The sequence below is a fragment of the Callospermophilus lateralis genome, chromosome 6 (genome assembly GCF_048772815.1).
Source record: "Callospermophilus lateralis isolate mCalLat2 chromosome 6, mCalLat2.hap1, whole genome shotgun sequence".
NCBI lineage: Eukaryota > Metazoa > Chordata > Mammalia > Rodentia > Sciuridae > Callospermophilus > Callospermophilus lateralis.
Window position 1 is genome coordinate 24361738 of NC_135310.1, and position 18145 is coordinate 24379882.

Genomic DNA, 18145 nt, shown 5'->3' on the forward strand with positions numbered 1-18145 from the left:
GCTTTTAGAAACTGTAGTTAGTAAATAAAACTGCGTCTAGGCTCCATTTAAAAATATCCATTTCTGAACTCTCTGAAGTTAGTAAGCACATTGATACACAAGGGCAGCACAAACCTCGTTTCTATTAGAGTTCCATATACCATCCTGTCAAAAAGACTAGAAAGAAAAATAAAATGGAAAAATAAAGTAGGAAAATGAATGAAGAACTCTTTAAGGGCCAAGAAACTTCCCTCAAGAGGGAAGCAGAGTTAGTTATCACAACAAAGGAAAATGAAATGCACTGCAAAAGTCCTCTGACCAAAATTTTGTTTTAAATTAAGTAATTTGTTAAGCCTAGCAACAATGTGTATTATTAATGGTAAGATGAGAAGGCTTGATTCATTTCCTTGTGGATTCTTTGGCCTTTTCTTTGACAGTTATTTGCCAGTGCACTACAGCACTTCTTCCACTTAATATTTGGTGGGAAGAATATAAGGAATATATTCCATCTTTCTTAAAAACAATTGTTATTGCCACGATTCCAGCCTGCAGGCTCTCAGACTCAATGCCATCAAAGGAAACGTAAAATTAAAATATTATTTCTTAAATGCATGAACAGCTACATAGAGATGGGACATAAATAGACTGTCCAGTCAGTTGGTAGTAAACTAATATGTGATGGTTGCCTCCCTGCAAGTGGATGGTCTAAAGAACGAGTACACAAGGAATTTCTGAACAGCAGAGGATACTCACGTCTTAAGATATTTCTTTGCTCTAATTCTTCAGTAGTGGGCCTCTGGCTGAGTCTCCTAGATGACAAGAAGAATACACTACAGGTTACAAATGAGGCTCCTTTATTGGAGATGCAACAGGAAACAAAGCTAGATTGTTTTTTTCACTAGTTGAGAAATAAAAAATCCATTCTGTTATGATTTTATTAGGACCTTATAGTTATACATAATGGTGTGGTTCATTTAAAAAATTCCATTTTTCACAACTATGAAATAAAGCTGTCCTTTTCACCCGTTCACAGACCCCAGATTGTGGCTGACACTGATAACTACCCCCATTATCCATTCTGTCTTCCTCTGAGGAACAGAACTTCCTAAGTTTTAGCTGCATACCTGGCTGCAGACCTCAGTCTCCTGGACTGCAGCCAAGTGTGGGGATGTGATTTGAATTCTGCCGTGGAGTGTTGAATTCTGCTATGGAGTGTGAGCCAAATGATGTCTGTAAGTTCTTCTTTTTACCCTTAAAATGACTGAGTGTGTTCCCTTCTTTCTCTTTCCCTCTTCTACAAGCTAGAACTTAAAACATGGTGGTGTAATCCAGCTTTGAGCATGCAGAGGAAACTGTCCAAGGGAACAGGAGATCAATGAAACAGAATGAATCTGGGTGCTAGTCTTTGGGAGCCATGATTCCCAGCCATGATGCGTGGCCGGACAGTTAGGTGAAGTCTTGTTAGAACCACTGTACTTTTTGATCTCCCACAGGAGTTTAGCTGACAAGCCTAATTAACTTGCGGTCATTCAAGTCTAAATATTAGCTGCTGCTCAAGAGTTCATGCCCATTTAGAAATCGCTTAATCTATGCTGCACAGGGGTTTAAGTGAAATGCTGCTTTCGGGACCTCAAATGAATATTTACATATAATGTAATCTTCAAGATATATTGTTCCTTCTCCTCTGCCTTTAAGATAACCAAGGCTCATTTGGGATTAGGAGTTATCTATTTGTACATGAGAGCAGTATATCCTCATAAATCCCTTGTTCTCAGTCTTATTCCTATGATTAATTTGTTGTTAGTAAGGAAAAAACTTCCTCAGGATGTAGGTTAAGTTTGTACAACTTAGACTAATATACTTGAAAGGTAATTTTACTATAATATATGACTAATTTGTAATGTTATGACTCTCATAGAAATGCAATGAATAAATGAGATTAGTGACATTTTAAATGTGTGATTAAAATTTTTGTTAAAATTTAATCTTTATCAGAGCTACCTTGAAACTAAGTTGAGTAACTGAACCCACAAAAGAACCCAGGGGACATCACTGCACTATATTTCATGCTCCCCTCCTACCCATGTGTCCTGTGCTACCAGTATTTTGGGCTCTGTATCCAACCACACCTGTATCACCCCTCTTGTACTTAAGCTTGTTTCCTCCTTTCTTTCCTTCTCCAGCTACTAAAACCGTGTAAATGGTTAAATCAGTCTCCTGAAGGTAGGTGTTTGTCCTATCCTGTAAGAATTAAAGCTTCCTGATTCTTTCCCCCCACACAATGGTTACTCAAGACTATATATCCATGAAAACAGTAAATCATAAAGACAATCACAGCTACCTTTTATTCAGACTTTTAAAGTCCCAGGTATTGTGCTAGGTGCTTAATGTATATTATCAAGAGTCCTCACAATGATTTAGCAAGGTAGCAGCCAACTCCTACTTTATAGATGAGGAAATGAGATTTTAATTAACTTGCCTAGTGAACACTAGAGTCAGGATTTCCATCTGTGGCCTTTGACTTTGAGGTCTGTTTCCTAAGGCTGGACCTGTGGGTGAGTTATCTTTGAATGTCAGGGATTAGATGTGCTGTGTATGTTGGAAAACAATTCTGTAAAATTTACATGTTAATAATGGCAAACATTCTACTCCACTAAAGTTTGTATACATACAGTCCTTGTGTTTGTTTACAAAGGCTTTTGAATTTTGGGGGTTGCAGTGAGTCCTAATTCACAAAAGCAAGAGGTACTGTCTCCATTGGATGACTAGACCTGGGATGGGAAGCTTTCGTCCATCCATCACAAATACACACCTCCATTCCCAGGCTCCCATACCTCCAGGAATCCTTGATGAAACGATGCTCTATGGGATTGCATGGGGTCAATTTTTCACAATATTTTTTATCAGTCCCTCATTTTTGATCTCTTGGCTTGTTTTGTCATTGGTATATAAGTAAGCTTGTAATAAGTATCTTTATAAACATGGTTTTAAAAAATCCTTCTGGAATATTTCCTTTTTATATATATCTCCAAATAGAATTACCATGCAAAGAAATTAGACTGATTTATAATTCTCTTATCATACTGTAAAACTATTCTTCAAAAATACTGAGCAAGAATGTATGTGTGACCTATTTCTCCATAAACTTGCCAACATTGAGTTTAGTTTTAAATGCGCTTTACTAGTTTAATAAATGTATAATAATTTAAGTTTATAATGAGAAACATTAATTTTATTGAGCCCTTACTGATCCAGGCACTAAAGAGCCTTAAGTGTATCATTTCATCTAATCCTTGCAAGCTCCCGGGATAGTCACTTGTTTTAGGAGTGGATCCAAGCAGGGGCCTCTTTCCTTGTTTTCCATACTGAGTTTCTGCAAGTATTTTAAAATAAGTTCTAAATAAGTCCACACCCTGGTATTTCTTCCTTTTCCTTTCTTTTATTTTTTATGTTGGGGATCAAACCCAGGGCCTTCTGCACACTAGCCAAGTGCTTTACCACTGGCTGTATCCCCAGCCCACACACTGATTTGAACAGACACATCTCACAATGGTTCTTATTAAGTTTATCACAGCCTTGAACATCTTCCAGACCTGAGTGAAGGACACCTCATCTTGTCTCTATAGATGATTTTTCTTTGGCCCACGTTGGGAGAGGTGACATTTATTCCTGTTTGATTTCATTTTGTGGAACGAATACTTTATTGATGTCCTGATTCTGTCAAGTACATGTACTTTATCAATCCTCAGGTGATAAATAAAGTCCTGTTATACTTCATGCCACCCACACTCCTGATCAACCAGTCCACTAAATTTTCCTCACTGATAAAAATGTTTACTCTTTCTCTCTCCATTTATTAATTCCTTCCATTATAATTTTCTGGAGGTAGATTTTTTTGGGTTAAATGAGTAGCTGAGTATTTAAAATGTACTTGTTGCTACTATTGTGAGTGTAATTTTCCTTATTCATTTGATTCTCTTGCTATGTGTCAATAATAATACAGATATAACGTTGATTTTCACAGATTAATCTTTCATCTGTAAACTTGTTGGAAATTATGATGTAAAAAAGTTTTGGTAGTTTTTCAGTTTTATAGGTATATAATGAAGTATAACAGTATTTCTTATAATTTAAACTTTCATTTCATTAGAAATGATTGTCACTAGTCTTGTAGTATAAGAAGAGCAGGGAGTTTTTCTTTGCTTCTATTTTTAAAGAAAATAATTTTATAGTTTCTCCATATACTAAAATATTGAGCAATAATTTGGGAAAAAACCCTATACTTCTGATCTATTTAGGATTTACAACACAAAATTATCTTTAAAATTTCAACATTTTCAGATGCTTACTGAGATGAGCATATAATATTTTGCTTTCTTACCCCTTACTATGATAAGCTATCATGATATTTTTTATTTTTAAGGAATATGCATGAGTTTGCATTATTCTTACATGCAAATATTGTTCTTTAAATTCTTCTTCATGGTCAAACATAAACAAAAGCAATAAAACAAACACTCAGAAAATCTAGAAGCATATTCTTTTATGTGGTGCAACAAGTACAAAATAGGAGAGTATATATAAGAAAGCAGATTGGGCAGAAAACTGAGGAACAGAAATTCTAACCCTTGTCCTGCTACTAAATAACTGCAACTCTTTCAGAAATTTCCTTAATCTCCCAGGCCTCAGAGAGGCCCCTGTGTTTACTCAGTAAAATGACAAGTCTGAAGGTAAAGTCTGTCCTGCTCGATGCTGCAGATCCCTTTAGTTTCTTTTAGCTTGGCTAGCTCTTTCCTGAAGTAGGAAATGGTCCAAGTTTACGGTTGAAATGAAAAGACTAGAGTGAGAAATAGATCATCGATCAGTAAACTACTCTGAATGGCTTCCAAAGTCCTGGAGGTCGGGAGGTGTCTCAGAGCAGAGGGACCTTCAGGCCTCTTCTGAGATTCCCTGGGAGACTGTGCCTTTCCTTCAGGTGGGCACCACAGCTGCCTCTGAAATTCTCGTGTCTTACCACAGCAAGATCTCGCAGAGGAACAGCCAGTGGCCTCCCGAAGACCTCATACCAGCTCTCCAGTGCTGCAGTGTCCACTTCCAAGCCAGGACAGCAGCTTCCTCCCACCTCCAAACCCTGCTTTGGTATTCCAGATGGTTCCCTTCTCCTCCCTCTGCACCCTGATAGGTACGCAGAGGGACAGAAGTCAGCTCTTAAATGTGCTTCAACAGAATAAAAAATGACAGCATTGGCTTGAATTAAAACTGCCAGGTAAATGGACTTCTAAAGTCACTTGTGGCAAAAGCGGAAGTCCTACACAATGGAAGGAGGCAGAAAGAGATATCAGATGACCCACTTATTGGGAGTTAAAAGGGGGAAGTTGAGACGTGGGGGCAATGGTTACTCCACCTAGATGAAGCCAGGACATTGAGGCTAACATTGCTACAGTCTCACAGCACACAGGGCAGAAACTCAGGACACTCAGAGAAATGCCAGTGCATCCATGGAGCAGGCCAGGATTGGGCAAACTGTGGTGCACAGGCCCAATCCTGTGGGCCACCTTATTTAGTAAATAAAGTTTTTTTGAAACATGTCCCCCACTCATTCATTTATATGTCTTTTTTTTTTTTTTTAATGTCTGCTTTCCTATTACAATAGCACAGTTGAGTAGCTACAACACAGACCGTCTGGCCAGCAGAGACTAAAATATTCACTAACTGGTCCTCAAAGTTATGGCTGATGACCTCAAAGCCACTGGCTGGCTGACTAAAAGGCAGGTTCTGAGTGGTTTGCTCTCCAAGGCCAACTTGCCAAGGCCTGAGGGCCAAGTGTGCCTGTACACAAGAAAGCCACAAGGGTCCCAGTCAGGTAGGAAACTCAGGGAGGAAGTCCAGTATGAGCCCGCCCCAGCGGCATGAGGACCTGGACAACTACCTGACGAGCTTGGTTCCGATCTGCTGTCGGAGTTCCTGCCTCTCTTCTTCAGATGTGCGCTGCAGGATGTTTTTGTCTTCTAGTTCTTTCTTGGATGGCCTGTTGCCAAGTTTGATGGCAAGAGTGTCCCTTCGTCGTATCTTACTCGCCAAAGCACCTGAGGATTGATTGAAAAAGAGCAGAGATGCAGATAAATCGCGTTTTAGCCTGCAGCAATCAGGTTACATGTGGCGTGGGCGTTCAACAGGGTCCAGGCCAAATTCTTTATCCACATGCAAGAGGGGAATCTTAATTAACCTAAGGAAGACAGGATTTTGAGTTGGATGTAGTTCAGTTTGAAAGAACTGAAGACTATTTTTTTTTTAAATGTTCTGAAAAATATTGGGACACCATGAAAAAACTTGGACATGTCACCTCATTATTTGGAAAGAGATAGTTGGAATTTATTTTGCTGATATGGTGGATCATGGAAATTACTGATTGCACAATGCTTTTTCTTTCTTTTCAAGTTTTGAAACTTATCCCCTCTCCTCATACTGTACAGTTAATCCTTGTCTCCTTCCTTCCTCCACTCAGACATGATGCTGGCAGAGTCTACCATTTATATAAATATTTTAACCCTCCATTACCCAGGGGCCCCTGAAAAATCTCAGCAGATGATAGCTCACACCAGGTGGGTATCATTTTTTTTTTTTTTTTGCTCTGTACAAATTAGAGGGAATTCGACACACTTCTGTTTAGTCATGAATAGAATAATAAGTATTTATAATCTATAAATTAAATTTCACAGTGAATTCCCCTCAAGCCATGCTGCTCAAAAGCAAAGGGGAAATAAAAAAACAGCACATTCCACTTCTCTAACTAACACATAGATGGTAGGCTTTGCTCCACTATGGTGTCATTTCTTCTTAGAAGGTTCACAGTTGTACCTATGGTGGATGAGTGATTTTTTTTAATTCTAAAAAAGATATTTGTCATTCCTGACTCATTCTTTCCTCCTCTCTCAGTAAACTGCAGCATAAAATGAGTGAAATTCTCTAACACTTTCCCAGGGTAAGCCAGTGAATCCCCCGCTTTGATGCTCTATCTTCAAGAATGGTCCCATGGTAGAAGGGCCATGTTTGGTCTTTCTGAAAAAGGACTCTGCCATTAGAAAGCTTTGCATCTTTTTTATTTTTTTATATACAGATACTAACATGCATGTTTACTTCATTAATCAAAGCCTGATCCACCCCTGTTGTCTTTTTTAAAATTTAGCTGGACCTCATCAGCTAAAGTATGTTTCTAGCTTGAGAAAGGAAAATGAGGGGAATGAAGTCTTGGGGTGTCTGGCTGCTAATCAAGTTCTCGCTCACTATGTTTACCACCTGCTGTCCTCCCTATCTCTTCAAAATAGTCTTACTTTCTCCGCTGCCATCCTCATCCTCATCCTCTTCCTCGTCATCATCGGTATACAAAATGGGCCCATCAGAGTCGGAGTCGTTGGCCTGGTACTCCCTTGGGCCTTCGTCCTCTGGGGCACTGAAGGACTCTGAAAAGTCTTCCATCAGCTCAGGGGTCAGCAGCTGAGTGTCCACCTTCCCCAGCTCGTCTTTGGTTGTAAAACTGTTTAGAGCACAAAAAAACACAGAGGTGACTCAAAGCTCAGAGCAACCCTGGGGACACCAACACCATGAAAGGAGCTCAGTATCTATCATGGGCCTCCTTTAGGCTTGGGAGAGGAGAAACCAGAGCTGGGGCAGCTAACGTCACTGACATGGAAGAGTAGTGAGTGCTGGCTTACTCAATTCTCCAGGTCTTACATTCTGCATCTGCAACACTAAACAGCTTCACTGGATGGTGTCTAATATTTAGTAAATGAACAAGGTAGCCAGGTGTGGTGGTGCACACCTGTAATACCAGCAACTTGGGAGGCTGAGGCAAGAGGATGGTAAGTTCAAAGCCCACCTCAGCAACTTAGTGAGGCCCTAAGCATCTTAGGATGCCCTGTCTTATAAAAAGAAAAGAAAAGAAAAAAAAGGATGGGAATGTGGCTCAGTGGTTAGGCACCCCTGGGTTCAATTCCTGATACCAAGGGGCGGTGGGGGGGGGGGAGTAAAAATGAATAAGGTAAAACTATATCTTGATAATTGATGTTTCCATAGTAATGGTGACACAAGGCAAAGAATAATGGGCTAGAAGCTCCTCAATTATTTGACTTTTTGTCTGCACTTTGACCTGTGAGTCTCAGTTAAAGCCTCAGCATCTTCAAGAAACTTTCTGGGTCTGTTGAGTTCTTTGCCCTGCTCATCTGCTCTTAAGGTAGTCACCTTAGCACACTGCACCTGGACCAACCCCCAGTCCACCTCCACATGATCCTCACTCAACAAGTGGGACATAAAACTGTGTGCACCGTAGCACCCAGAAGAGTAGTGGTAGAGGAAAATACATCTTCTTTCATGAATAGGTGAATAAACCTCATTTTCGTCCCAGCCAGTGTGTCAAGGTTCAAAAATCCTTTATCCTATCTGTGCTTTCATTCCTTCATTGGTAAAACTGCTTCTCCCAGGACTAGAGTAATAATCAGATGGAGAATATGAAGTTAAATGAACTCTTCAGAAGAGAGATGATGTTCAGGGAAGTGATAATTTCCTGTTAATTAGTGAGGTAAGAGTCTCTGGTTTAAAGAGTTACTACAAATATATAAAACTTATAAATTTTTAAAAACTAGAATAAAAAATATACTCAACATCAAAAATATTTCATGCAAAAAAACAATACAATCGTCATTTTAAGATACAGAAGATTCCCCAAGTTGCTTTCTGATATAAATAGAAGAATCTGTATTTGGATGTCACACTTCTGAAAGACTATTTAGTGGAAAACATGTGTTTGCTGTTCTCACTGACTAAAAAAAAAAAAAAAACCCAAAAAAGAAAAAGTGCTTTGAATAACGAATACAGGTAAACTTTTTCAGAACATGAGGTATTTAAAGTTCTACTTTGTGGTTATAAACCTAAGCACTTCCAAGATTTTCTATTTTTAACTAGGAAAATCCAGCAGCCTAAATTCTTGTTCTCAAAGAAGAGATACATGAAATCTAATTTTTTATTCTGTAAAATATATATAACATAAAACATACCATTTTAAACACTTTTAAGTGTGCAGTTCAGTGGCATTCGATACACATACCTAATAATCGTGTAATCATCTCCAGACTGTTTTCATCTCCCCAGATTGAAACTCTGTATCCATTAGATAATTACTCCCCATTCCCACTATTGACAGCCCTGGGCCACCACCATTTCACTTTCTGACTTCATGACTCAACTATTTTAAGTACCTCATACAAGTGAAATTACACGGTGTGTGTTCTTTTGTGTTTGATTTGCGAGGTTCTTTCCTATCACAGCATGTGTCAGAATTCCTTTCCTCCTTAAGGCTGGATGATATGCCATGGAATGTATACACCACATTTTGTTTATCTGTTCATCTGTCAATGGACATCTGGATTGTGTCCACGTTTTGGCTGAGGCTGCTGGGAACACTGGTACAAAAAAATCAATTCCCTGCTTTCAATTTTTTTGGCTTTACACACAGAAGGGGAATTGCAGAATTATAGTGTAATGGTATGTTTAATTTTTTGAAGAACCGTTATACTGCTGGCTACAGCAGGAAGTCTCATCTCAAATGAGAGAAGACTAATTTTTGTGGGAAAACTTTCCCCCAGTCTGGATGCTTAGTTCATTGCCACTGGAAGCCATTTTTGTTTGCAGAGACTGCCATTATAGGTGACCACAGCATGTTTAAAAGATACATGTAATAAAACCTTCTAGATACAGCAGAACAAAACATGTTTCTGAGTCAAGTCTTGTCATTTGTTTGTGTGTGAGTTTGCTAATTTATTAGGACATTATTATTTTAATCTCACCATTTGCATTTTATAATATATTTTGTAGTTTGTAAGTAATTCAGAAATATTTACAACTTACAAGTGTTCTACATTATAAGGAGGGCAGGTAATTTATAGTTCATGGATCCAAGGAAGGCCATGAGTGAGAACCTTAATCAAGATAGCAAGTCCAGGCTAGAACCCAGACTAAAAACTCTTAAATCTATTCATTAATTGTTTTATTTTATTTTACATTATTATATTAGCCAGGCACAATGGTGCATGCCTGTAATTCCAGCCACTCAGGAAACTAAGGTAGAAAGATTGCAAATTCAAGGCCAACCACAGCAACTTAGTGAGACCCTGTTTCAAAATAAAAAAAATTAAAAGGGCTGGGGATGTCGCTCAGTAGTAAAGTGCCCCTTGGTTCAATCCCCAGTACCAAACCAAAAGAAAAAATTATATTAATGCTATAAGTTATATTTCACATTAAAAATGCTTCTAATCTATGTCAATTAACTCATGTCTTGGCACTCATGTTTTTCCCCTTTGGTTCCTGGGCACATTGGACAATATAGTGCATGCCATGAATGTGGAATGGACTCAACAAGTCACCTTTGAACAAGGCCTCAAAATGGGTTGATTAGTTTCTGCTTCATGTAATGTAAGACTTGTATGTTACTGATGAGCTGCCAATAAATGGAAACCTACCAAACAGTTAGCACCCTACAATATGGGATAGAAGGAGGTATTTTTATACATACCACTTGCCCTCTTTAAAGTTCTGATATTTGTATTCCACACAGAAGTCTTTTCATAAAATGACAGGATTTTCACACTTTAGGTGACTAAATATAACTCAAGGAGAGTTCTAAGAAAAGCAGGTGACTAAGAGCCAAAAATTCTAATTCAAATATCCACTTGAAATGGGAAGAATTTGGAAGAAAATTTGAGACACTACCTACTCCAAATTCATTAATTCAAGAGCAAACACAAACCACCCCTGTAGAATGAATTATAGTTTAATTTTTTTTCTTTGAAGAACATATAGAGAAGAAAATCTCTTTGAGTTCTTCTAGGAATTTGTTAGAGTTACCCTGATGGGTAGGACATCTATTACAAATATCCTCAATGTATAATGATACTCTAAGTCTGTTCCTTCTGATTTAGTGTTAGGAGAAATAGAAACTGATCCTTTGTCTGATAGATCTTCACATACTCAGGCTAATGTTAAACCTCTGGCACATAGTACAGAGCTCAGTACAGTTAAGTGCACTCCCGAAATGTTTGTGAAAATGATCTGGGAGTCAGGTCATGCTTGGAAATGGGCTTTCTGAATGTTTAAGACTATATAAAGAGATTTTATATGATTTGTATCTTGTTCTTCAGTATATTAAGGCATATATGTTCAATATATTTTCCAAAATTCAGAAGTTGTGTGAAATATTTATACTCCCTGGGCTCACTAGTCAATATTTTGATAAAAATTACTCATGTTTGGGTCACTTTTATATGTCTGGTGCTTAGTACATTGTCCAACACAGAGAAGACCAACCAAAACTCTGCTGAAAGAATAAAGTTCAGTATTAAGGTTGGAAATAACAGCAATGTTTAAAAAAAAAAAACACTCACAATTAAAGGAAGTCATTTGCTATGTGCTAGAACTATTAAGAACACTTCTCTGGTTTGAAGGGGTCCCCCGGAATTCATATCTTAAAAATTTAACCCTGTAGATGACAGCATTAGAAGATAAGGCCTCATGGGGGGGTACCTGAATCATAAGGACAAAGCCCCAATGAAGAGATTATTACCATTACAAAAAGGCCTTGAGGGAGAGGGTTTGCTCTTGAGCGCTTGACCTTCCACCTTCTGCCATGTGATGATACAGAGAGAAGGCCCTTGCCAAATGTTGGAAACTTGATCTTGAAATTTCCAGCCTCTAGGCTGAGAATCAATACATTTCTGTTCATTATAAATTACCCCATCTCAGGTATTCTGTTATAGTAGCCCAAAACACACTAACCATAACCATTTCATTTCCTTTCAATATCTTCCCTGTATTGCTTTAAAATATCAGATAAATAATTTGTAATTGGACCTTTATTTATCTTTCCTTCAAATTATACTACACAAAATGATGAAAATGAAGAAATAAGAATATATTAGGAAAGAAATAGCAGTAGAAGGAAAAGCAACTATTTTGGAAAACTTGTAAAATTCTTCAAAGCCTAGAATTTGGTGGGCAGTGCTACATTTGTATTCTAGCTTTGCCACTGTCAACTGGGGGATCCTGGGAAAACTAGTTTACTTCTCTCAATATCAATATTCTTATAGATAAAATAGGAAATAAATACTTCAGGGAAGATTTACAGGAATTAAATGATGATAAATATACAGTGCTTAGTTCCTGACATTATCAGCAATTAAATAAAGTTGATAACTTTGGTGGCTTGATCAAAACCAACGTAATTAATGCAGTAATTTTTTAAATAGAGTAACATGACAAAGATTTTTTTTTAAAGAGACCCTATTAAAACATTTTAAAACTGATTATAGGTTTTATTCTTAGAAACTGAAAAGAAGATATCAGACATGAGAGTTCTGAGCCTTCCCTAGACAGAATTAATGATTGAATCAACTACACACTGATAGCCCTCTCTTCCGACCTGTGGGACAGGAGGGATAAACTGTTTTACTTACCTCTGAGTAGAATATTTACAGGACTTTGTGAGTGATCAGATGTGAGGAATAAAGAAAGGATCCTGAGGGCCTAGGCTGAACCCCAGGTTTCTGGATTGGGCGACTAGATAATGGTGGGGCCACTAATCCACCAAGGCTTAAGTCCATTGGCCCGTTTTGCATGGTAACCTTCCTCAGTGAAAGAAAGACTACTGGACCACGGTCTTTTTAACTTTGGTTATCATCTGCTTATCAACTCTAGCCTCAGGGCCATCTCATCTTTGATACCACTCCACCATACTGGAGTAGGCTGATGTTCCCTATAACCAATCTCCTTAGCCCACTTCTTCATTTTTATTAAAAAATCAGTGAACATTCCTAGTGCCCACAGAACACTCCACTCTATACTGCCTGCTGGGGACACAGAGGTACATAAGATGTTAGCTTGTTCTGTCCCACCTGTCGGGAAAGAGGGGTTTCTTAGTATGGACGATGCAACGAGCACTTCTGTCTAGAAGCATTGGAAAGCTTCACAGAGGAGATGAAATCTCAGCTGGGTGGGGAGATAAGTGAGTAAGGATGGGGGCCACTCTACAGTTGGGAGAAAACGAGTTGGAATTTAAAGAGTTCTTTCCTGACAGTCTTAGTTTTCTTAGAGAATAAGGCTACATAACTTAACTAACTGAAGGTGGGCAGAAGTGGGTGAGCAATCTGGACTCAAGTGAGAAAGATTTAAAATAAGCTTAGAAAAGAGAAGGCAACTGTCTAGGGACAAGAAAAAAGGCTGCCGAGCTGTGCTCTGAATGCATTTGAAAATCACAGAATTGGTGTTTGTCACCATTATCAATGTGATTGTCTCCACAGCTCATGGCATTCCCAGGGCAGGGTTAAGAAAAAACAGTGGCCAAAAGTGAGCTCACCTAAAGTTCACCAGAGTACATGACGGAGGGAGGGTTCCTCCATTCTAACACAATACTTCACTGATCTTTTCTTTCTTTCTTTCTTATTACTTGGGATTAAACCCAGGGGTACTTATCCACTGAGCCACATCTCCAGCCCTTTTTGTATTTTATTTAGAGACAGGGTCTCACAAAGTTGCTGAGGCTCCATTTGAACTCATGATCCTCCTGCCTCAGCCTCCAGAGCCTCTGGGATTACTGGTGTGCACCATCATTCCTGACTTCTTGACTGATGTTTAACATTCAGATGTATCATGGGGTTGGCACCCGGACTTACCATTTTGCATTTTCTCCGCTAACACTTAAACCAGCGCCCGAGTGGAGAGTGGTTCTGTTGGTCGGCTCTTCAGTCCAAAGGAGCTGACTCGGGTCTAAGGCAGAGACAGGCAGGTCAGCGCCACTGCTGACCAGGACAACTGGAGTATCTGAGGCAACAATGCACCGATCTTCGAGAAGCAGAGGAGGGGCGGGTGGGGAGGGTGGAGGAGCCACCGGGGGTGGAGGAACTGTAGGCTTGGATTTGCCTACGGTCTGCTCCTCTGCCCCAGGGACAGTCTGCTCAGGGGTGGCACTCTCCACTCCAGTCTCCGAAGGCTCTCCTTTAAGGTCAGATGTACCAGCGGTGACATCCGAGGACAGTCGAGAAGTCACCGGCTGCTTGCCAGCTTTTTTCTTGCCCTTCGCGGTCCCCACTGTCCCTGTTTTGCTACTAACTGTCTCCTTAGAAGTTTTGGGACGAGAAGAGGTGGATGAAGTAGATGGTGAGGCTGATGCTTTGGAGCCAGTTGATTTTTTTGAATGAGAAGAACCAGCTAAAATAGAGAAATTTTTGCATTAAAAATCAAAGAAGACAAAGCTTTTTAAATAAACTAACCAAGCTGGAATTATTAATGACATTTAAAATGCTCTACTTAACATCTGCTGGATAAATGGAGGAAAGAAAACTAGCTAGTAATGATAATGTTCTTGTCTTCTGTACCCTCTCTGCCTCTATCCTAGGAGGTAGAGCCAGGCAGGTCAGCACCATTGACATTTGGGGCAGAATTAAGGGACAGGGGCCTTCAATCTCCTCTCCCTTTGAGTCTTTAGCTGGAGCAAAGGGGAAACCCTCTCTTCCTTGTCGTATGCATCACCTAGAAAAAAAAAAAAACTATTGTAGGTCCTGAAGAAGAGATATCTTGGTGCAAAGAGGCAGCCACCAGCAGTGAGCTACAGGTGGCACACAGTTGGGCTCTTCATAAATTACCTGTGTCCTGTGATGTCTTTCTGGGAATGGAGCAGAGGTCCATATTCAGAAGGAGCTGGGGTATATGCTACCAGTTTCTTTTGGGGTCCAAAAGAAATTCACTCATCCCACTGCTAACAGAGCAAACTCCAAATCAGCTGTCCCCTAGCTCCAGGGAAGGAAGTTTGCCCTGCTGGCCTATACTTTCATTTTGCAGTAGTTAGGAGGGTTGGGGTGAAAACACACAGCTAGACACGAGGGACAGGTCCCCTTCAAATCATCATGAGACTGGAAAAATGTTTTTCATTGTGCATTTTACCAAAAATATTTACATAGGTAATGTCTGAATAATATGAAGAGAGCCAGGCATGGTGGTGCACACCTGTAATCCCAGCAGCTTGAGAGGCAGGAGATCACAAGTTCAAAGTCAGCCTCAGCAACTTAGCGAGGCCCTTAGCAAGTTAGTGAGACGCTGTCTCAAAAAAAAAAAAAAAAAAAAAAAAATTAAAAACAAGCAGGGGATGTGACTCAGTGGCTAAGCACCCCTGGGTTCAATCCCTGGAACCAATGAATAAATAAATATTGAAGGGAAAATATCACTCCCAGAACTTCTGTTTGTTTTTGTGATGAGATCTTGCTATGTTGCCCAGGCTGGCCTTGAATTTCTAGGCTCAATCAATCCTCCTGCCTCAACCTCCCAGGTAACTGGGACTAGAGATGCACACCACTATGCCTGACTCTTTCCAGAACTTCCGACCCCAACTTTCACAAATCTAATTCTTCTCATGACCTAAGTTCCAAGCAGGTCTTCAAAGGGTTGTCGTGTTTGCCAAATCATTTTCAGGAAAACAAAATAACTACCCTCTCCTTTCTGTCATCTTAGGAAGTTTACTTAAACTCCTTTGAGAATATTCATTTCACTGCTTTAATGAACTATAATTTCTCCTGACTGCTTCTTCCTTTTTTTCTCACGAGAGGTTAAATTATCTTTTGCAGATCTATTAAAAAATGTCTTGTTAGGATTGTGCAGACAATCCATATTGCGTACAGATGTTATTTAACCTACCTGTGGTTATAACTTTATTAAAGTCAAGAGATGAAGAACAAATAAAGAAACAGACGACGAGATGTAAGACTTTATTAACTTTGATATGCCAAAGAAGCCAGGCTCCGCTAGTGAAAAGATCCAGGCTTCAAAGGAGTCTCTTCATTTGAGGTCTTTATTATTTTAGAAATACAGAATAGCTAGAACTCCACCAAATCTGGACTTGTTATTACATCTTTATAGTTAAAAACTTTTATTGTTTATAAGTCAAATCAATCAAGCCTCCTTAAGCTCATTCTAACTTTTTTTTTTTTTTTTTTCTTGCAACAAAGACACTAAGGATTTGGTGCCTAAAAATGCTCAATTATTTTCTCAGGTAAGTTCAACATAATCCCTTCAAAATCAATTCTAAGACTATCACTTCTAGTCATATTTCTGGGAAAAATTCTTTCATTTCTAACAGAAAAGTTTAACTTTAGCCTGTCTCATGGAAAAAAAAATTTCAACATCTGGAGTGCAAATTCAGGCCATATTATGTTTTTCTTTAAAAAGCTTGTAAACGACAGGACTTTGCTGAAACCAACTATGATTGAAAAAGAAGTACCATCTTTCAGTTAATAACTTTTGTTGCTAATCATGTGTAACAATGAGAAACAAAAAAGGGAGCTTTATCTTCACTTTCGTGGTAAAGCAGCTGAACCATCTATATTGATAGCTGACTGTATGATTTAAGAACTGAAAACATCTGAATGAAAATCAAGAGCTATGCCAGGCCTGTAGTACAAGCCTGTAATCCAATGGCTGAGGAGGCTGAGTCAGGAGGACTGTGAGTTCTAAGAAAAGGCAAAGTGCTAAGCAACTCAGTGAGATGCTGTCTCTAAATGAAATACAAAATAAGGCTGGGGATGTGGCTCAGTGGTCGAGTGTCCCTGAGTTCAATTCCCAGTTTAAAAAAAAAAAATTAAGAGCTGCATGTTTGAACTGACTTTTTGAGGTCAACATTATTTAAATAAAACAATGTTACCAGGCAGAATATTCCAAATGGATACACCCTGAATATCCTAGGACTCTGAAGAAGTATTATTACCGATTGATAGACAGATCTTTGCACATGGCCTTAGTGTCCTTCAGTGCAAACCCTTTCTCTGTGACAGCCCTGGGAACAGTCACATTCTTATTGGTATAAGGGCCTGCCCGTCTTATATATGATTCAATGGATAAAATGACTGTACTATTCTCATAGGGACCTCATGAGTCTATAAATAAATCTTCAAGTAAAATATCTGGAAATAACTTCAAATCTGTCACGAAAGCTGTCCCCTGCCCTTGCATTCATCATGGGCTTTCTTCTGAGAGTCCCAGCCACAGTGAACCCTCACCATAGGAAAATGAGGAAGTGGGGAATCAGACTCTTCATTCCCAAAGGCAGAATGAGAGTGTGGAGCTTTTCTTCAGGAGACGGACCAGTGCCCACCCCACTTCAGGCTCAGTTCCGAGGCTTCACGAGGCAGCCTGGGAAACACACTGACACCAACAAGCATCAACACTGACGTCCAGACCCCTGGGAAATGGTCCTTACGCACTGTTGGCACATGGTTCTGAGCTGTTTCGTTTCAGAGCTGATTAGAAGACACCCAGACCTTAGGGTCAAAGGCGAGAAGCGAGGAACCCAGAGCTGTTTTACAGTCAACTCAGTCAGTCTCTGAATTTGAGTTCAGGGGGTATAAATTAGGAGGGGAAAGAGATCAACACCACGGCAGCAGTCAATGACTAGAAAGCTGCTGCTGGTTTTAAGGAAAAAGAGATTGTATAGGAGAATTTTTATTTACATGTTGATGTTCTCAGTGCATGTGCACTTCGATTAATGTCCCTTTAAAAGCTAGACCACATGGTAGGCATCTCAATTCTGTTTCACTAGAAGAATGGGAGCTCCCTTTGCAGGAAGCATGTTCAGTGAAAAGAAAGCTGGACAAAGAGTGCACAAAGAGAAGGAAGTCAGGGCACCCAAACGTCTGCTGGCGATGTGTGATAGCAACTTGAAACAATGCCACACACCAAGGTGCTTGCCTCACAACAAACTGAGATCTACTGACGGGGGTGGGGGGGGTGGGGGGGTGGGGGGGGAGCAGGGAGCGCTGAGCCTGTAACTTGCAACTCCACAGATGTGATTTTTGACTGGAGTAGAAAGAAGTGGGCAGGAGCTGAACCAACTATATGGACCATTTGTTCTTTATCAGAAGAGAAATGACCATGAATGCTGAGGATTTAACACATCCATCAAACGTTAAAGATGTATGTCATATTCTTATATGCAAACCTGACATATTTTGGAAGAAAACTCTAACCAAAAGCCACCCATCAACTTTAATAGGCACAAGATCAGTCAATACCTAAATAATGTCTTATCAGCTCATCATCACTCATTGGACACATATCCTACTCCCTGAATTCTTGGACT

General features: G+C 39.5%; 1 protein-coding gene across 5 annotated transcripts in view; it reads right to left on the reverse strand.

The window, feature by feature from the left end:
* The window catches only part of Phactr2 (phosphatase and actin regulator 2), a 139237-nt gene that overhangs the window by 41014 nt on the left and 80078 nt on the right, over positions 1-18145 (reverse strand). For all 5 annotated transcript variants that reach the window (XM_076858175.2, XM_076858176.2, XM_076858173.2 and 2 more), the window contains 4 exons: positions 13695-14229; positions 7311-7513; positions 5909-6065; positions 733-788 (listed from right to left, as the gene is read on the reverse strand). In XM_076858175.2, coding sequence (XP_076714290.2) covers positions 733-788; positions 5909-6065; positions 7311-7513; positions 13695-14229 — 951 coding nt within the window. The remainder of the gene's footprint in view (positions 1-732; positions 789-5908; positions 6066-7310; positions 7514-13694; positions 14230-18145) is intronic.